This window comes from Capra hircus, chromosome 3, assembly GCF_001704415.2.
Source record: "Capra hircus breed San Clemente chromosome 3, ASM170441v1, whole genome shotgun sequence".
NCBI lineage: Eukaryota > Metazoa > Chordata > Mammalia > Artiodactyla > Bovidae > Capra > Capra hircus.
The window spans coordinates 7,578,628-7,600,520 of NC_030810.1; the positions used below are offsets into that span (position 1 = coordinate 7,578,628).

At 38.3% G+C, this 21,893-nt stretch overlaps 1 protein-coding gene across 8 annotated transcripts in view; it reads left to right on the forward strand.

The window, feature by feature from the left end:
* USP40 (ubiquitin specific peptidase 40) overlaps nt 1-21,893 on the forward strand; it is an 82,608-nt gene that overhangs the window by 33,389 nt on the left and 27,326 nt on the right. For all 8 annotated transcript variants that reach the window (XR_001295553.2, XR_001295551.2, XR_001295550.2 and 5 more), the window contains 10 exons: nt 757-838; nt 2,653-2,824; nt 5,941-6,025; nt 6,840-6,910; nt 7,585-7,904; nt 10,394-10,517; nt 11,838-11,895; nt 17,082-17,135; nt 17,906-17,994; nt 19,661-19,747. Coding sequence is in view for 4 of the 8 variants with exons in the window: in XM_013963023.2 (XP_013818477.2) it covers nt 757-838; nt 2,653-2,824; nt 5,941-6,025; nt 6,840-6,910; nt 7,585-7,904; nt 10,394-10,517; nt 11,838-11,895; nt 17,082-17,135; nt 17,906-17,994; nt 19,661-19,747 (1,142 nt within the window). In the remaining 4 variants the exon portion in view is untranslated. The remainder of the gene's footprint in view (nt 1-756; nt 839-2,652; nt 2,825-5,940; nt 6,026-6,839; nt 6,911-7,584; nt 7,905-10,393; nt 10,518-11,837; nt 11,896-17,081; nt 17,136-17,905; nt 17,995-19,660; nt 19,748-21,893) is intronic.

A 21,893-nucleotide genomic window follows, 5' to 3' on the forward strand; every position in this document is an offset into this window, starting at 1 on the left:
TATTTAAAAACCTTAAGCCAATAATTGTACAGATTTGTTTTGAAATAACGAGCTGTTCAGAGATACTCATTACCCCTGTTACTTTGTAGTAATGACTAACTGGACATCACCCGAATGTCCAACAGAAATGGATTAATTCAGCTATTTATAGAATGGGCTACCATGCAGTCATTTAAAGCTTTGGAAAAATATTCACAGTGTATTAAATGAAAAAGCGAGTTATATGTTTGTTGACTATAATCTCAGTTATTTTAAATAGATGTGGGATGTGTGTATGTGTGTGTGTGTGTGTGTGTGTGTGTGTGTGTACAGACACACTGTGTAGACTAAACACCAGAAGTATATATAGATCCTCCAAGAAAAGTATATAGATCACATTTTAGCAGTATTCCCTAAGAGTGTGATTATAGGTGATATTTATTTCTTTTACATTAAAAAACATTTCTAGAACTTTCATTTATAATGATCATTTGGTATCAGGAAGAAAATAGCACATGTTCTTTTTTAAAAGTATATTTAAAAAGAGTTGAAGAAATGGAATTCTCTAGCTTGGCTTAAAGAACTGTTTACCTTTTTTATGTTTTAATATTTTCAATTTACAGATGGGAAAACTAAGATCCAGAGAAAATTTGTATTCACGCAGATTGTAGAAGCTTTCCTAGCTCCCAGCATGGTCCTTTAAAGTTTTCTATACTTCCTTTTCAGCACCCAGATTTTATTTAGTCAGCACAAGTTAATGAAAAGTTTTGTTCACAGCTCGAGCTAACCCACGGTACAAGGTTCCATGTCATTTGCTGAGTGAAATGGATGCAGCTAACATTGAACTACAAATAAAAAGGTAACCTTAAGTTACTTTTAGAGTTTGAAAGGTTTTTCTGGGGAGCAAAGACCTAACTGAGGTCTTAAGTATTCAGTAATGAAAATTAAAGAAGAAAAAAAGTGAACTATTTAATGCCAATGTCTTGTTATTAGCTGCTGAATTTTAATACTGAGAGTATCTTTTACTTTGAAATTACCCTTATCTGTGAGAGTGATGAAATAATGACACTTAAATGGCCATTGTTAAGTAGGGATCAAAGTCTAAGAAAACTAGAGAAATCTGAGCACTCGATTGTACTGATTGAGTTATTTCCTCGACACAAAGTCTGTTGTGAAAATTCCTCCTCATGTGTAAGTAGTTGTGGAGAACTGGCCTGTAGTGACAGCACACCAGAGATAGGCAAAAGGGAGGAAGTGTGGGGTCTGCAGACTGTTTGGCTTAATGTCAGTCTTGGGCGAAAACCTACAATGGATTATTAAATGGATGATTTGTGAGAACTTGATGATCTCAACATTTTTCTTTTGAGGTCTAACCTTGGACCATGAAGAACTGGTTTTTTATTTGTTTTCTGGGTTGGTGGGTCCATAGGGTACTGGATTAGGGAAATGGATGTTCCTACAGTCTCCTTAGAGACCCAAGGGGCTGCATACATAGCAGGTATGTGTTCAACATTTTTATCATTGATTTGAAGCTGAGAAAAAATAAATTGATTGAACAGCAAATTAAGATCAAAGGAAATAGATCTCAACAAAAATCAAGGCACTAAAAATATAAAAATTTATCAGAGTCAAATATCTGAAGTGTGAAAAATAACCAACCTCCATGAGTGGTGTGGATTAGCAGTTAGTATTAAAAACAGGAACAACCCAGGGGGTTTTTAGTCAGCCAGCACTAAGCTTTATACTGTGGTCATCAAAAGCTAATGTGTCGTTTGACCGCATTCACAGATCTGTGCCTGAGGTACCTGAGTGGAGGCTACAGATGAGTCATCTAGCTCTCCATTGGCTGAGCTCTGGTGTTTCTGGTGTAGTGCCTCACAGAAGCTCCATGTATTCAGAAGTGTAGCAGATGCAAGGCTGCTGCTGAGGACATATGACCTGGAGAGAGTAGACTCCAGGGATCGTGAGGCTGACTTCAGATAGTTTACGGGAGAGTCTGTGAGGTCTGGTGGAAGGAAGGAGGAAAATAGAAGTTGTAACCCCTTCATGGATCACAGCCTTGTCGTGGCGAAGGGGCTTGCGTAACTCAATGAAACTATGAGCCATGCCGTGCAGGGCCACCCAAGACGGACGGGTCATGGTGGAGAGTTCTGACAAAACGTGGTCCACTGGAGGAGGAAATGGCAAACCACTCCAGTACTCTTGCCACAGGAAGCCCATGAACAGTATGAAAAGGCAAAAGGATATGACACCGCAAGATGCACTCCCCAGGTCAGAAGGTGTCCAGCATGCTACTGGGGAAGAGTGGCAGGCGATTGCTAATAGTTCCAGAAAGAATGCAGCAGGCGGGCCACAGCGCTTACCACGGTTTAGGAGCATGTTTCCAGCATTTTGCTCGTAATCATAATCTCAGCACTGGAAGATTTCAAGTGTCAATATTTGTTCAGAGTAACACTGCACAGCGTACATTAAAACCATTATCCTTGGAATTCACAGTGGCAGAGCTATTAATTGAGAAACTGAAATGAGACCTCTTGGAGCATGGAAGAATGTTAATTATAATTACTTAAGTGGAGAACTTCTTTTTATTGTAAATCAGATACTTTTGGTTTGAGATAAAACAGTATCTTTTATAAAAACATGGCATTTATGTGTTTCTTATGCTCTTTAAAGGGCAGAATGTGATTCTACAAACAATACTGTTGAATTGCATCTCCACCTCGGCCCCCATTATCATTTCTTCAATGGGGCTCTGCACCCAGTAGTGTCTCAAACAGAAAGCATGTGGGATTTGACCTTTGATAAAAGGAAAACTTTAGGAGATCTTCGACAATCAATATTTCAGGTAATTTAGCCTCACTTCCTCTTAACAGACATTAAGATCCATCTCAAGCTGGATTTTCCTTTTTAAACTTCTGTTTAGGATTCAGCTATTTATTTTTCACAGCAGCTTAGAAAAATCCTACATCTGCCACTTCCATAGAGGGATGGCCCAAATGTCTCCCTTCACTTCTCCGTGTTTTTAAAGAGCTCTTCTTCACAGTCAAGACTCAAAGGGTCCTGTCAGCACATTTTCAGAGAAGAAGCAAGCCTGGTGTATTTAATTTGGGGGAGAGAAAGAGTATAAGGTTGTCTGTTTCAAGGAAAATAAATTAAAGAATTGCTTTTTAAAAGGAGTAAAAAGATAGATAATTATGTTGCCTAAAACCAAGAGCCACTAAACAAAAGCAACTAACTTTTCTTGCTTTCGTTGTGGAATAACATTTATTAACAAGATTTATAAGGGAAGGAAAACGTCTACTAAAACAAACATGGTTATAATAATGGTCTGCAAATAATTTATCCAGTTGTATTTTAATGACAACATCAATAGTGCTCTTTATTTGCTTACAGTGCTTTCATATAAATTGTTTCATTTGATTCTTCAACTTCAGGAGGACAAGATAGCCCCATTTTAAAGATGAGGAAATTGTGACTTAAAGTGATGTAATAGCTTGCCTAGGGTCAGACATTAGTTCGCAGTAGAACTCGGACTCCAGCCTTGGTTTCCCTGCTGTTTCTTTTTCTTAATTTTACTTTACCCCACACTACATCCTGTCAAGGAAAAGAGCAGTAGAAAATGGAAGCACTCCCCCATAGAAATTAATTAATTTTCTGAAAAATTGTATCATTTATCAAAATTATTAGCTTTCTTTTGAGTTTCCCATTGTACAAAGAAAAGCAGGCGATTTCTTCTTTAACTTTAGTTGATTTGAATGATACTTTAATATAGGATCAGGATTTCTAAAATTGTCTAATACTTCTGAACTTTTCCATTAAAAGTTTATTTCTGAGCCAATCCTGACAGTGTTGATATAGGTAGACTTGGGGATTGGCCCTGCTTGGGGTAGCGTTTCAGGCGGAGAAGGCCTCAGTCCCTGCCGTGATGCTGAAATCCAGCCAGCCGTGCTCTTCGTGTTTCACAGTGTGCATCTCTGTTACCGCAGGGCTGGCCGGGTGGTGCAGTGGTGAGAATCCACCTGCCAGTGCAGCGTATGCAGGTGACACTAGTTCGATCCCAGGGTCAGGAAGATCCCCTGGAGAAGGAAAGGGCAGCCCACTCCAGTATTTTTTTTTTAATTAACTCATTTTAATTGGAGGATGATTACAATATTGTGGTGGTTTTGCCATACATGGACAGGAATCAGCCATGGGTGCACATGTATCCCACCATCCTGAACGCCCCTCCCGCTCTCCCCATCCCATCCCTCTGGGTTGTCCCAGTGCACCACCTTTGAGTGCCCTGCTTCATGCATCAAACTTGCACTAGTCATCTGTTTCACATATGGTAATATACATGTTTCAATGCTATTCTCTCAAGTCATCCCACCCTCGCCTTCTCCCACAGAGTCCAAAAGACTCTTCTTTACATCTGTGTCTCTCTTGCTGCCTTGCATATAGGATCTTCGTTACCATCTTTCTAAATTGCATAAATATGCATTAATATGCTATATTGGTATTTCTCTTTCTGATTTATTTCATTCTGTATAATAGGCTCCAGTTTCATCCACCTCATTAGAAATGACTCAAATGTATTCTTGTTTATAGCTGAGTAATATTCCATTGTGTATATGTACCACAACGTCCTTATCTATTTGTCTGCCGATGGACTTCTAGGTTGCTTCCATGTCCTGGCTATTATAAACAGTGTTGCGATGAACATTGGGGTACATGTGTCTCTTTCAGTTCTGGTTTCCTCAGTGTGTATGCCCAGCAGTGGGATTGCTGGGTCATATGGCAGTTCTATTTCCAGTTTTTTAAGGAATGTCCACACTGTTCTCCATAGTGGCTGTACCAGTTTGCATTCCCACCAACAGTGTAAGAGGGTTCCCTTTTCTCTACACCCTCTCCAGCATTTATTGTTTATAGACTTTTTGATGGCAGCCATTCTGACCAGTGTGAAATGATACCTCATTGTGGTTTTGATTTGTATTTCTCTAATAATGCCACTCCAGTATTCTTGCCTGGGGAATCCCATGGACAGAGGAGCCTGGCAGGCTACAGTCCTTGGGGTCGCAAAGAGTTAGATGCGACTAAGTGTGCACTGTACACCCGCATACACTCTGTTATCTTAGAATTAACCCAGAGGCAGGAGTCTGTGTGACTGACACAGTTAAGTAATCATGTGTGGGTATGAAGTTTCTTTTCATTATTATTATTATTTGTTTATTAGTCTGGGCCAGGTTACAGCATGCAACCTCTTAGCTGTGGCATGTAGAATCTAGTTCCCTGACCAGGGATCAAACCTGGACCCCCCGCATTGGGAGTGCGGAGTCTTGGCCACTGAACCACCAGGGAAGTCCCTGAAATTTCTTTTTAAGAGAACTGTCTTGTAATACTATGGAGAGAGGCTGAATAGGACTGACCTTTATGAGTGATGTTGTTTTGGTGAGGTTGCCACAGTCCTTAGACTCCTAGAGCTAGAAACTTAAAAAAATCCCTGCTAATGTATTGAATAAAGTGGTAGTGCCACTTTTTAAATTCACAAAGGGAGACATTCCTTTCAAGAAGCAAGAATATTCACGTGTGCTGCTTCTCCCTGAATAGGGCTGATTAAACACATAATTTTTGTTCTTTGGGACCAGGATTCCTGGGCTGGCACACAGATCACTTTGCCTTCTGATAAAAGTGGTCTTCCAGTAAATTAAGTAGAAATGGATGTTGTTGAGAAGGTCACTGTGCTCTTTGTGTATGTCAAGGTTCTTTCATCATTAATGGATGTGAGATTAACTGTCTTTGGATTTGACTAAGTTAATGATGAAAAATGCCTTCTTCCCCCATTTTTGATGCTGGGTAGGCATTGTCGTATTTGTTTGTATCGGCTACATAAAGAAATTGGCACAGTGCTCTTCCTTATTTAATCTGGAAAAGTAATCTCTGTTATTTTTCGTTGTCTTCTTTTCTTTCATTCATATTCTGCAGCTGTTAGAATTTTGGGAAGGAGATATGGTTCTTAGTGTTGCAAAGTTTGTACCAGCAGGACTTCATGTTTGCCAGACACTTAATGGTAAGATAAATATTAAGACACAGCATCTTATTTTGTATATTTGCATTTTTTGTGGGGCTCATATGATTTTCTATTCTTGGCCAGTTTCCCCCTACCTACTACTTTTCTTAGCACCTTAAGAAAAATTTTAAAGCTTTGGAAATTTTTTTTATATTACCACAAACTTTTGAGCAAAATGGTTTGAAACTATTTAAATGTTTAATATGGCTTGGTTTTTTTACCCAGTTCTCAACTTCAGATTTGGTAACAAGACAAAAGTACTTTAAGAGCTTAAAAGTACTTCCTGTAAATAATAACAAAACATTAATAGCAGTAACAGCAGTAACATTTATCTTGGACTTATGGAGCCAAGGACTAAGACAAGTGTTTGTATAAATTCTCATTTGATTTCACAAAATTCTTTTATCCCCATTTCATAAATGAGAAAACTGAGCATAGAGGCTTGAAGTCCACAAGGACATGCAGCTAATTAGTGATGGAGTGAGGACCGTGTGATGTGTACGTCTTCTGTGTTCACATTGTCAAGTACAGTTGACCTTTTATATTGATTCTTTTTTCCTGCTATCATGCCCACAAAAATTTTGGAGAACATGCTTGCATAAAATGAAAATGAGGAGAAAAAAAGTAAAAAGCATGATGGAAGGAATAAAGATAAAAATAATATCAGTATAATAGCCATAGTTCCTTTTTCTTAATTTTCCTTAATGAGAATGCTTTTTCAGACAAATGTTTGTATCTCAGCTCTGTCTTTAAATATTTTTTTTTCTTTTTGAGGATCATAAGAACAATTTCACTGATAATCTCATCTTCCTAGGAGATGACCTGACACTGTGTGAAATTGAAATCGCTGATGGAGAAGACATCTTTGTATGGAATGGGGTAGAGGTAAATAAGTGTTGAAGAAATGTCCTGAGAGTTTTGGATATGTTTTAAGTTATTATGATAAAATTTTATTCAGTATATGTGACAGCACATATATTAGAAAACTGCTGAAATGTCCAATAAATTCTAAGTCCAGTCCGTGCTGGTCATATGTTCAGGGATAGTTGTAGAACATCTCCATGGGGCCAGGCTGTGTGTCAGAAGCTAGACACAAAGCTGAGTAATCCGTCTGTGTCCTTCAGGCATGAGGTGTAAGTCACTGCACTGAGCTCAGTGCCCAGGAGGGTCTGTCCAGGCTCGGAATGAGGACTCAGCAGGGCGGGACGCTATACTGAGTAGAGGTGGAGGTGACTAAGGGAGCCCAGTCGAGAAAGGGGTGAGGAGCGTCTCACCCCTCCACGGACTCTCCTTGGTCCTCCTCATGTCTTTACCACCTCTGAGGACTCACATATCTGTCTTCACTTGTGATCTATCTCCTAAAAAGTAAACGATGGTTAAGAAACAGCTTCAAAATCTAAAGTTGTGCTTCTGATACTTGAAAGAGATTTTGTGAAAACTTTATTTCACTTGAAAAAAAAAAAGAGGATTATTCTACAAACGTCTTCTACTGCATTACTATGTTGATTTAACTTTGGCCAATATGAACTGTACTAACGATTGACTTGATATTGTTGTAGGTTGGCGGAATCCAGATTCCAACCGGTAGCAACTGTGAACCTCTGCTTTTAAATGTTCTTCATGTAGCAACAAGCAGTGAGGGAGAGGAGTGTCAGCAGTTGATAGAATCTTCACATGTCTTTCCATCTAATGCAGAAATAGGCACTGTATTCACAGCCCTAGCAATTCCAGAGGGAGTCATCTTAATCAACAACACTGAATCTAGAGGTGAAGAGAACTGGACCACCATTCCCAAGGAAGACTTGAAAAAGACATTCAGAGAGCAAGGCCTCAGAAACGGAAGCTCAGTTTTAATCCAGGGCTCTAATGATGGTAACAGGTAACATGCTAAAGAGAGAATGCTTCTTAAAGTTACTTTAGTTACAGTGCTACCTCTTAGAACTCTAAAGCTTTATGTTAATAATGATAAGAGATGTTTCTTTTTATTTCTAGACATTGTGTTCTATATATCATAAATAGGAATGTTCTTGGTTAGGCAACCTGGAAAAAAATGATATTATAATGTGATTTCTTTTTGTTTTTAATTTGATAAGTATGGTAACTAGATAATACAGGTATAGGCTAGATATAGTGTAGGTTAGTTGGCAATAAAGCAGAATCCTATCAAATAATTCTAATTAGTACTCATCATAAGACTGAGGGCACATTCTCACAAAGAAAGTTCCCGAAATTTTTCTTGAGGAGGGTATTATGACTTGTCTGTCTTGTCACAAGAATCTCAGAAGGCAGTTGAGTTTTTTGTTAGAATCTGTTTGCCATCCTCCAGCTGCCCAGGTAGGGCAATTATGTGGGGAGTTACACCCTCGATTCCTGTGAGTCACATTTGAAATTCAGAAGTGCTTCCTCTCTTCATTTCTGTTACCCATGTCTGTGCCAGGACATTTCTGTGATCGGTGCGTCATATACCGTAAGCCCCCCGTATCCACACGCTGAAGACTTTCGGTTATGACCAGTGGGTCAGTCTCCTGCTTAATCAGTGCTGTGAAGGCCTTGGATCACAGAGGCTCTGTATTTTTATGTGTTAGTGGCTGTGACTTGCAGAAGCAGGGCATTTGTGAACTGTGTTTATTTTGTGTTACACTTACCGCTCTCTTCAACAAGTGTTTTCCAGACACTTATTTGCCCACCTTGTTTGTTTAATTTAAACTTTTATTATATATTTCTTTTTAGAAAGCAATATCTGTTTTTTAGGACTTGGGAAATACAGGGGGTGAAAACAGGAGCCCCACAACAGCATCCCTGTACCAGTCGGGCAGTGTCCACCTCTGTCAGCTTTCTGCGCTCGAGTAATTGGGGTTTTGTTTTGAAGGATTTTTTTCTTTTAAACACCATAGTGACAATTTTGTAGATAAATAGTTATATCCTGCTTTCCCCTCATGTTTGAAGTCTCTTCATACACCTCATTTCATGGCTGCATAGTAACCTATGTTGTGTTTACCCACCTGTGCTCTATGTGAGGAATGGGCAGGGACAAGGCCTCAGGGGCCAGCTGCCTGGCTTTGTTTTTTGCTTACTAGCAATGTGACTGTAGGCAAGTTACTTCATCTCTTTGTGCTCAGATTCTCCTTCTGTGAAATGAGCATAATCGTTAGCAGCAGCCTCATACACCTGTAAGGACTAAAGGAGGTAAGAGCTTGCACGGGTCTGCATACAGTGAGTGCTCAATAGTTTAGCTAGCACCCTTGTCATTACCCAGTGTTTCATTATTTGAAAGTGGTCTCAGGGAGCATCTTCGTGCTTTAAGCTTTGCCACATTTAGGATTGCTGACTCAAGGTGGAGTCCCATTGTGGAATAACTGAAATGAAGTGTAGAATTGTGTTTTAGGTCTCTCTTGCTGCTGCTAAGTCGCTTCAGTCGTGTCCAACTCTGTGCGACCCCATAGACGGCAGCTCACCAGGCTCCCCCGTCCCTGGGATTCTCCAGGCAAGAGCACTGGAGTGGGTTGCCATTTCCTTCTCCAATGCATGAAAGTGAAAAATGAAAGTGAAGTCACTGATTCGTGTCCAACTCTCAGCGACCCCATGGATGGAGGAGCCTGGTGGGCTGCAGTCCAGTAGGAAAATCTTGTTAGAACAAGATACTCCACTGCCGTCTGCCATCATAATAGGTTTTTAACCTCTGTAATAGAAATACAAATACGCGGTGTGCATGATGTGGGTGGGCTCCATTAGGTGCGGTGTTGACCCAGTGTCAGCCTGCACAGTGTGCGTGCTGTCCCGCTGGTAAGCTGCTTCTGGATTCTGTGGGTGGGCTTTTGGTATGAAAGTGAAGTCGCTCAGTCATATCCAGCTCTTTGCCACCCCATGGACTGTACCACCAGGCTCCTCCATCCATGGAATTTTCTAGGCAAGAGTACTGGAGTGGGTTGCCATTTCCTTCTCCAGCGAGTCTTTCCGACCCAGAGATCGAACCCAGGTCTCCCACATTGCAGGTAGATGCTTTACTGTCTGAGCCACTAGGGAATCCGTTTTTCAAGCTCCCCTAGTAATTATAGTATGCTGGTAGAAGTTAACAACTGATTGTTCAATTACAACAGTTCTCTTTGAAAAATGTGGCAACAAATTATTTGTATAAGGCAAAGAATATTTGGAATCATGAATATAGACTCTGTAGAATACTAACACGGCCCTGAAAAGATAGTCAGCGTTCAGAAGCCCAACTCAGTAGAACTTGATCACCTTAATTAGCCATGTTAAGTGGTAAATTTTGGAAGTGATGCCTAAAGAAAAGCATGAATTTTCCAGTCCTCTCTGATCCATAAAAGGACTGTGTGAACACACATTTTTAAAATGTCTTTTTACCTACAGTTTGTTGACAAAACAAGGGAAATGGATCAATACTGTGAATGAGATCAACTGGCTCCAAGTTAAAAATTTAAGCCAATTAGAATCTGAAGAGGAGCAAGTTAAAATATCAGCAACTCTTAACACAGTGAGTAGACTATAAGTGTGGCTGACAGTTTTTTAGTTAATAGAATTCTGTTTAGAAAGCAGTACCCTAATCTTTTGGAACAATCATCTCAATAAACTTATAATTCTTCAGAGTCACCTTTTTATTTGTAACATTTGATTATTGCTTATTTACCTTTGTTAGCCTTTGACACATGTCAAGAAATTATGTGCCTTTTTTCCCCTCCAAAGCCTAGAATTAGAATGTGAGAGTTACCTTTTTAGTTAGTTCATGGAATCTTCTGACTCTGATAACTATGAAATGCTATTTTTAAGAGTTTTTTCTGTACTTTTTAAGCCAGGTATTTGTTTTGGTTTTGTGTTCTTTGGTGTTTGGATTTTACAAAGTTTATCTTAAAATTATTCTACAGTATGCTCTGCTCTATATAAAGCCAGTTGCTCTTAAAAAAGATTTTTTTCTTCATTTTTTTTCCATATGACATTGTTAAACTGGTTTCCTTAAACAGAATTTCAGAAAACATCTTTTTGTATTTATATAGTCTCTAAGATTTTTTTCTGTAACTTCATTTTGAAAACTTAGAATGTTTTCTTTTATATAAAATTACAGTTTCTCAAGGTGCATTAATATTTGTTTGCACAGTAGTGGGGATAATATAACGTCAGTACCGCATAGCTCAAGAGACCTACCTCCTTGACCCTGAGCAGGAAGCTGATGCAGTCCTTGGTTACTGCAGGCTCTGCTCCATCTTGGCACAGCAGAAGTGGTGGTGGGACAAGCTGGGAGGGGGGCACTGGTGGCAAAGTAGAGTCTTATGATTTTCTTTATCCCTAAATTTCCGCAATTTTGTGCCCTAGAGGCAATTAGCCTAAATTTTTTAAAAAAGAAAAAAAGTCTAAAATAAGATAATTTACATAGAAATTTTAAACAGTACTCTTGGATTAGTACATTTTTATATAATTAATGCTTATTGGCCCTAAATTCATCATTCTTGACATAAATATGATTGTCTACAGTGTCTTTTGTTTGCTATCATCAGAAAGGTGAGTTGTTTTTGATTTTTTTGCCTTTTGCTACTATTATGTCTTTAGTTTTCTGAAGTTTTCTGTAGGAGGCCTTTTCTGTTCCAGTTATTATCAATTTGGTAAAAACTTAACCGAGATCTTTTTCCCTTTGACGTTGTGGGAAAATTTCAGGAAAGGAAATAAGTGTGTAAAAATTGTCACACGTCAGGTAATTAGTAACTCAGATAATCTGCATATGCACACACTGATAATCTTCATTTTCCTTTCCTCCCATTGTTTTTAACTTGTACACAGTCATTAGTTTATTTCTCTATTTTAGGTGGTGTTTGATATTCGAATTAAAGCCATAAAGGAATTAAAATTATTGAAGGAACTAGGTAATCATTTATGTTTGCTTTTGGTTTAATTTAGTTTTGATTTTTAATTGAAAAAAATATGGGAGAGTATTTATACAAAAAATATGGTTTAGGGAAAACTCATGCATCTACCACCCAAAATGGACAAATGCCAACATCTTGCCATGTTTGTTTTTCCTTCAGATTTGACAAATTGTTCTCCTCAGCCCTAATTGTTCTCCCTCTCTCCCCAGTTGCAATTAGTATATCTGATCTGGGTGTGAATCTAGTTTCTGAATTCACATTGTACTGTATATATTATACTCCATACATATATGTATGTGTATATTATGTTTTTACATTTATGTATATTCCATCATAATGAATATAGCATTCTGCAAATTTACTGTTTACTTGGCATTAGGTATTCTTTTACAACTTTATTGAGGTATAATTTATATATGATAAAACATCCATTTTAAGTGTAAGTCAGTGATTATTAGTAAATGTATAAAGTCATACAACCATCACAGCAATCCAGTTTTAGAACATTTCTATCACTCCAAAAGGATCATTCATCTCCAGGTCCCTAACAGCCATTCATCTACTTAATGCCCCTTTAGACTTGCTTTTCTGGACATTTCATGTAAATGGAAGCATATAATATATAGTCATTTGTGACTGGCTTCTTTCACTTATATTATTTTTGAGATTCATCCATGATTTAGCATGTTTCAATAATTTGTTCATTTTCTTGCTGACTAGTATTCCATTGTATGGATATATCACATTTTGTTGGTTCATTACCAGTAGATGGATATTTGGATTGTTTCTAGTTCGAGGATTTTATGAATAACTCTGCTGTAAAGATTGTGTCTTTGTGTAGTCAAACATTTTTTGTTCCCCTAGGTAGATGTACAGAATTGGAATTTCTGGATCATATGGCAGAACTGTGTTTAACTTTATAAGAAACTGCCGTACTGTTTCCCAGAGTAGCTGAGTCATTTACACACCCACTGGCAATTGTATCAGGGTTGCAGCTTCTTCACATCCTTGCCAGTATTTAGAATTCTTTTTTTTTCCTTCTTGGCTGCTTTGCATGATTTTCAGAATCCCTATTCCCTGAGAAGTGAACAAGCTACACTATTTGATTTCAAGACTTACTCTGTAACTATAGAAATCAACAAGTGTGTGTTGTCATCAGAGTAGATACATAGAGCAGAGGTCAGCAAACTGTGGCCTGCAACCTGTTTTTCCTGTGAGTTAAGAGTAGTTTTCACATTTTTAACAGGATCTTTTAAGAATATGTAACAGAGATCATATGTTGAAATGTTCTAAAGTGTTTTCAATGGAACTACACTGAAATAGCTAGAAACAGATGCAAACATATTTAGTTGTCTCTCAACTAAAGTGCCAAGGTATTTCCATGGGGTATTTCAGCGTACATTGCTGCACCAGTTGGATAGCCATAAATGCAAAAATAAGCCTCCAACTTTGCCTTCAGGTCAGTCGCTCAGTCGTGTCTGACTCTGCAGCACTCCAGGCCTCCCTGTCCACCAACTCCCAGAGCTTACTCAAACTCATGTCCATTGAGTCCAAAAAAGGAACTCACATCATTTAAATGTTAAAACCTAAAACTATAAAATTTCGGGGAGAAAACATAGAAAATCTTTGTTACTTTTACCATAGGAAGAGATTTTCTTTTTAAAGATAGGACTCAAAAAGTACAAATCAGGAAAGAGAAAGCAAATTAGACTACTGCAAAATTTAAAACTTCTTCAAAAGGCATTTGAAAAGGCAAGCCACAAACTGGGAGAAAAAGTTATAAAACATGGATTTGTCAGTAGACCTGCATCCAGTATACATTAAAAAAAAAAAAATCACCTAATCAGAAGACCAACAGCTCAAATTGGGAAGCTGCTTTACAAAAGAAACTCTACCTGTGAACACCCAACAGGCACAGGAAAAGGTGCTCAGTATCATTAGCCCACAAACTGAAACCGTAATGACACATCACTACACATGCAGAATGATGCAAATTTTAAATGCTGACAAAACCAAGTGACGTCAAAGATGTGGAGCAACTGGAATCCTGTGCATTGCTTGTGGGAGCATGAAATGACAGTCACTTTGGTAAAGAGTCGGCTTATTTCCTGTGATTTAGACATTCATTTACCAATTCTTCTGGATTTTCATCAAAGAAAAATTGAAATATAAATCTTGCAAATACTGTACATAAATGTTCATAACCCAAAACAGGAAACAATCCAGATGTTCACAAGCAGGTGAACAAATTCCAGACAAGGGGATACTATTCATCAATAAAAGAAGTGAACTACCACCCCATGCAAAATATGGGTGAATCTCAAAGACATCATGCCAGGCAAGAGAAGCTAGCATGAAAGAGTGGTACTCTTAGGATTGCAATGAGAATGTGAAATTGTCAAAAAAGAAAACCTAAGCTGGAGTTACAGAGTCAGATCAGGACTAGGGGATGGGGGGATTGGCTACAGAGTGACAGGAGGGCATTTGAGGGGTGATGCAAATTTTACCTCGATTTGCTGGTGGTTACTGAGTGTTTTTATCAAACTCTTTGAACTGTGCACTTAAACTGGATGTGCTTTACTCTAAGTAAAGTATATCTCAATAAAGTTGATTAAAAATATATGGCTTCTTAAGACGAATAGTTCATTGTCTTACCGTGTCACAGACTCCCTTCCACTCTTCCTCCCCTCCAAACTGTTCTTTATATAGCAAATGATCTTCTTAAACGTAGGTGCTTCGGATCATGTCACCCTCTGCTCAAAGCCCTTTGTTGTGCTCTTTGTACTTTGTAATGTGTTGCCTGTGGGCTCCTTGCCTACAGGAGCCTCCTTCTTCTGACCACTGCCTAACTCACCTCACCCTCCACTCATCTGTCATTCACATCACACTTCCATGCTCACTTTCTGGGTTTTCTGGTGCACAAGGTCTCTTCTACCCCTGCGACTTCTTAGTTTTGTAATCTCTTTGAACTCCATCCTCATTACTCTTCATCTGCTAACTTCAGTCTTTCCTTTGGTCTCTACTGAAATGTTAACATTCATCATCCCTGACTGCACAGCCTCAGTCTGTCTGTCTCATTCTAACACCTCATCCTTTCCTTTGTGGTACTTATTCTGTAACTGCCTGTGTTTTGTGCAATGAACGTCCATCTCCTCCAATAGATGAGGCTGTTTGCAGGGAGAGTCCATGACTGTTTTGCTTATTGTCAGTTTCTAGGACAGTGCCTGGCACATAAAAGACACATGGCATTTGTCAAAAGAAAATGAAAATTAAAAAAAAAAACCAGTATTTTAAATGCATTTTTTAAATTGGAGAACTCTTTAACATAAGCTGTTTTAGTTATCAAGGAGATTGTATTAGAATTCTATGCTAGGTTCACATCACTGTAGTATAAGGGCCAGAACTCAGGAATCTCAAAGAGACTCTGCTCTGCTCAAATACAGTTAGACCTTCCAAGGCCCATTCCATTCCTGCCCTCTTAGAAGGCTCACTCCAGTCCTTCAAATTCCCCAACTTCATATCCAACTTGGTAAGAATTGTGTTTGGAATTAAAACCTAGTGTCTTCCCGCAAAGTGGTAATCTTCGCATCCTCAAAAACAGGGCACATTGGCCCTAATCCATTTACTAACTAAGCATAAAAATCACCCTTTAAATCTAGGTAGTCTCTGTGCAGTTCTGATATGGGTGAATTTCATTGTTTATCAGTTACCCAGCAGCATGGTTCAAATGTCAGCTGCCACCAGATACTGAGTCATCGCATTAAGTACAGACTTTGCTATAAGCTCTTTAGTCTGCAGATCACTGTGAAGTAGCATGTACACAGTCAAGAAAGGTCTGTCTAGTCAAAGCTATGGCTTTTCCAGAAGTGTTGAGAGTTGGACTGTAAAGAAAGCTGAGCACTGAAGAATTGATCTTTTGAACTGTGGTGTTGGAGAAGACTCTTGAGAGTTCCTTAGACTGCAAGGAGATCCAACCAGTCCATTCTAAAGGAAATCAGTCCTGAATATTCTTTGGAAGGACTGATGCTGAAGCTGAAACTCCAATACTTTGGCAACCTGATGTGAAGAGCTGACTCATTGGAAAAGACCCTGATGCTGGAAAAGATTGAAGGCAGGAGGAGAAGGGGACGATGGAGGATGAGATGGTTGGATGGCATCACCGACTCAGTGGACATGAGTTTGAGTAAACTCTGGGAGTTGATGATGGACAGGGAGGCCTGGCGTGCTGCAGTCCATGGGCTCGCAGAGAGTTGGAAATGAACTGAACTGAGCTGTAATCAGTGACCAGTTCACTTCACTCTTTAAAGCATGTCAGTAACTGGTCAGTACACAGCTGCTGTGCATTTCAACACATGGACAGCAAAGTGTGTAGTTTATGGTCTCCTTTTCTCCCAGTGATAAAGCCAGGTGATATTTTACCAAAAAAAAATATGGATAATTAGCCAACAACAGTGAAAGTGCAGGCAAGAAATAAATATATATGGAGCTGATTATTGTCATTCAAGAGACGTCTGCAGCCAGAGGAGCCAGTGAGCATGAACTCACAGGAGTGAGGAAAGTGGTCATGATGAAAAGTTATGAAGATAATCCCATAGGAACTGATGCCGGCACAAAACTTGATGTTAAAGGAGCTCTTGGAGATATTACATGAAATTGAAACTGCTAATCATAAAATACTGGAAGCTGATCCAGACTCAGGGGCAGAGAAGATGCTCACCCTGTCCTGCGAGCTGTACGAGAAGAAAGCAGGCGCTGTTTAAACGATTCTTGATCTGTTTTTTGCAAAGGAAACATTCTAGTTCTCCATGTCTGTAGTGTTTTAAATTAGAGTGTAAATATTAGTTTTACTAATTTTTTTTCATTTCACTGTACACATATAACTGACAGAGTTTTAATGTTTTGACAGAAATTTTTAAAAGTCACAGTGCAATCATAATTTTTCTGATTAAGATTTCTCTGCACAGTTTCACCTTGCACAGTGTCCTTATGGTTCTGTGCTGCTGCGCAAAGGGAAGATTGCCTGTAATTGGTTTTTTATTGTTGGGTGGGTTTTTTTTTTGTTTTTTTTTTGTTTGTCTCTTATTTGTTTGTGTTTTTCAACTTCTTGCTAATTAACACAGTAAAGTATCTTTTTATTTATTTATTTTTGTTTGCTGCACTAACCAGCATCTTTTTATTTATAGCTGAGAACAGCTGTTTGAGGCCTATTGATAGAAATGGGAAACTGCTTTGTCCAGGTAAATCTTTTTGTTAGCCTTCAAAAGCTGACACATAATCATGCCGTCTGTCTTTGTCAACATGTTTACTTTAAACAGTGACTTCTAATACCTAATATTCTGAAGGTACCTTTTATAAACTGGTTTATAAACCATACTGTCATCCAAGTGTCTTTCTTATGAATTACAGAAAGTCTTACCCAAATTTCAGTCACCTCTGTTTACTTTCTGAAGAAAGTAAAACATCTTTCTTCCTGATTAACTGATGCTCATTTTAGTCATGGTTTTAATCTAGTTACATCTTTCCAGGTTTATTATCAAAGTTTTTGTTTTGCTAATTTTATTGTGACACCAGTTATCATTGTAACCAGAGACTTGATTCTTACCTCTGTAATGCATCTTGTCATTAGACTTAATTTACTCAAACTGTTCATGGTAGTCATCACAGCAGCTTTAAACTGGAAAGAAGCTAATCCATCATTCATGAATCATTTCACAATATTACATAATCCTTGCAACCAACAGCTTTCTGGTTTTCATTAAATATGAATCTAGAACATTCATAGCTGCCTCTTACTTCTTAGCACTATTGTACAGATAACAAGAATAATGTGTTCTAGAGTGAGAAAATCTGAAATCAAACAACTAGTATATAATCCTTTTGTATGGAGGACAACTCAGTTTTCTTCTTTAACATTCTTGATTTTTAAAGAAAGATGATCTCAGTGTATTCTTTTGCCCAAAGAGGTAGGAATTAGTAACATTTACCATATTATCAAAATTCTTTATAGTGCCAGACAGATGCACTCTGAAGGAAGCAGGACTGAAGATGGGGAGTTCATTGGGACTGTGTCCTGGAAAAGCACCAACTTCCTCTCAGGTAAAAGGAGGTCACCTGAAAGACCAAAACCCACCTTCCCATGATTGGAAGCTCTTAATTGCAAAATTCTTTCCTTAACTACTGTAGGAATACTGTTTTTCTTAAAAATTTTTCCTTTTCCTTAGATTATACCTTTTATCTATAGGAATATATCCATATAGTTAGTTCCTCTGTGTTTAAGTCAAAAATGTTATGTCAGAGTATATTCATAAAATTGTTTTCCTGTGAAAATTTTGTGGTTAAGGGGGATCTTTAAAGTTGAATGGCCTCTAGTTTCAACCACCATAATTCATAAATTCTAAAATTCACCCCTTTCCTCCTACATTTTAATATCTGTGAGATTTAGATGCATTTTACAGTCAGTGGCTTCCTACAGCTATAGCTGGTGCTGTGCTTTCTTTCTTCAGTTCAGTTCAGTCACTCAGTCGTGTCCGACTCTTTGCGACCCCATGAATCGCAGCACACCAGGCCTCCCTGTCCATCACCAACTCCCAGAGTTCACTCAGACTCATGTCCATCAAGTCGGTGATGCCATCCAGTAATAAGTAACAACCAGCAGTATTTTAGATTTAATGAAATACAGTGTACTGATTCTGAGTTTAATTACTGCCTGCAATAATAGACTCACAGCAGCTTTTTTCTTATCAGTGTTGATTTTATGTGTAAAATACTATCAGACTGACCTTTGCCAGAAGCCCTGCCTACTTGATAAACTTTCATTACAGTCCAGAAGGTATAATGATGTCCTTACTGTTAGGACTCTGTATCAGGGTAAGCTGAACTCATATATCAAGATCCTCCTGGCTCCTGGATCCCTGTTATGGAACTAATCCACTTCATTAGTTTCCCAACCACCCTCCACCCTTTAATTTGTTCTTCCCCAAACTCTAGCAAATAGTAGTACATGACAAGCTCAGAGAATGAGAAACATGACAAGTGAAGTTGATTAGAAAGGAAAAATAAGGCTGTAAGAAACTGAACAGACAAGAGATCAGGTTTGCATTTTTTTTCTTTGGGTTTCTGGGAGTTGAAGTATATGGGGCCTCTGGACAGAAAATAAGATCACAAACTAAGGACTCATAAAAAACACAGTTAATGCTTACAGTGTACAATAATTGCAAATCTCCTTGAGGAATGACTGAGAAAGAGATGGAGATCATAGTAGAGTAAATAGCTGTGAGAGATGTTTATTAGGAGTAAAATCATTGGTGATAAAGATTCTTACTTTTCTTATTGTTTAAATTATAACTTTAAAGAAAAAATACATCAGGTTCATTCTGACTCTTCTAATTAAAATTCAGGAGTGCAGGCTTTATTTATAACCACATTGATGTTATCTGTCTCTTCATTTTCCAATACTGAAAGTCCGTGTTCCCAGTGATACCAACTTAACTATTTGCTTTATCACACACACACACACACACATACACACAATTCATACCTGTGTGTGTCAGATTATGTGTGTATACATAATGTAAAATCACTGAAAGGAAATATATCAAAATTATTTTATAACTTTACTCAACATAAGAGTTGTTTTTACATAATTTGAGATTTTTATTAATGTTTTATGATCATTAGCCTTTCTCTTTTGGAAATAAATTATATATTTATAGAATTTTAAAATTCAAATTAAATTGTGTTTATACCTCTGTTTCAATCTTAGCTGTTCCTGTTTTTCGCTTTGGGGAGTGATGTTCACCCTGGGACAGAGATGGAGATCATAGTAGAGGAAACAATATCTGTGAGGGATGTAAGTTATTTTACTTTGGGAGCCAGGGTCTGTGGGTGTTTGGGGTGGGGAGCAGTGGTAACCTGTATTAGGGTTTTGCGATCCTAAGGCTAGGGTTTACATAATATCCTTTAAAGAATTCTATGTACTCACTAAAGGAGTACTTTGGTTGGCTTGAAAGTTGGTGAGCCAGGCGTGGTTTTAAAAATAAGATTATTTTTTTTTCTTTTCTGACTACTGATAATATATGTTTATTTTAGAAATTTGGGATGTATAAAAATGGATTAAAAGAAAAAAATTAGAACCCCTCATTATCTCTTATCCCATTAATATTCACATTTTGGTATATTTCCTTTCAGTGATTTTACATTATGTATACACACATAATCTGACACACACAGGTATGAATTGTGTGTGTGTGTGTGTGTGTGTGTGTGTGTGTGATAAAGCAAATAGTTACGTTGGTATCACTGGGAACAGGGACTTTCAGTATTGGAAAATGAAGAGACAGATAACATCAATGTGGTTATAAATAAAGCCTGCACTCCTGAATTTTAATTAGAAGAGTCAGAATGAACCTGATGTATTTTTTCTTTAAAAAATTATTTTTCTGTCGCTGTCTCCTGAAACAGCTTGTAGAAACAGTGAACAGCTAGTAGTAGCAGGCACCCCAGCACCCAGACTGTGGTTGCTAAATGCCATTTCCAGGAAGGAACTAGGACTTCTTGGAGTGATGGCTTGTCCTGTCGCTAGGTCAGGAAAGTGTGTGAGGAGCCCGGAACATCTTACCACAGCAGAAGCAGTGAAGCTGCAGAGATGTCTGAGATTAGCAGAGAGTCAGGAGCCAACCTGAAGATAAGCGTTTGAACCTCAGTGGGAATAATAATGAAATCTGATTCACACAGACATAAAATCCATGAGTTCATAATGATCTTTAAAAATATGCTGTTCATTGTTAACTAGTGAATGCCAGGGAACCATAAAGCAAAGCATCAAATATTTATCCTGTTTTTCTTTTGCAAACTTTACCTCACAATAACAAGATAGATAATGAGAAGATTTTTTTAAATAGACATATCCCAGCTAATAAAATGAAGAAGAAATTTTAAACTCTCACCGTTTTTCAAGTCCTAATGAATTAATGGATCTAAGCCATGATGCTGAAAAACTTCAGCCCCAGAAGAGTAACACCCAGACATTTAGAGATTCAGAGCAATACCCATGCTCTTGCCAAAACATAAAACAAAACTGGACCTGAGTCCAATCAAGGTCTGAGTACCAGTTTGTAAGAAGTTCAGGGTACAGAAAGTGAAAGTGAAGTTGCTCAGTCGTGTCCGACCCTCAGCGACCCCGTGGACTGCAGCCTACCAGGCTCCTCCATCCATGGGATTTTCCAAGCAAGAGTACTGGAGTTGGGTGCTATTGCCTTCCTGTTAAATGCACCCCAGGCCAGCAGTCAGCACAGTTCCCAAGTGGAAAACTTCTTCTTCAAGAAATCAATAGCAGGGTTAAAGGAGACTTAGGAGAAATAGCAGGCAGGCACAATGTATAGAATTCATATGGGCCTTGATTCAAACCACAGGAACTTAAATTTGAACATTGACAGGATATCCGTGATTTAGGAATTCTATATCATAATTATTTACCAGTTACGGTTTTTTAAAGAATCTTCGTCTTTTAGAGATGAGTACTGAACATCAATAAATGAAATGATACCTGACGTGTGCTTCAAGAAAGAATCTGGGGAGCTAGACAGGGGAAATGGGTGGGGGTATTGACAAACAAGACAGGCCGCAGCAGGAACTGAGGCTGGAGACGGGCACTTGAGGGCTCATTTTAAACCCTCTGCATAAGTTTGAAATTTTCTGTGCTTAAACATATTTTTAATAATATATATTTTTTACTCTTTGCTATATGCTGTAAATATTTTCCCAGTTTTTCATTTGCCTATTAACTTTAATGAGTTTTTTGTTGGGGGTGGTTAGCTTTAAAAAAAGGTTTATTACTGACTTACTGCCAGCATGAAATTTATATCACAGGAATCAGACATTAGAGTGTCCCTGACACCCCTCCTTCACCTCTCTTCCGAATGATCTCCCTGACAGGGTTTGGACTTGTGCTAAATGATTGTAAGGAGGGATATGGGCTAATTGTGGATTGGATGCTA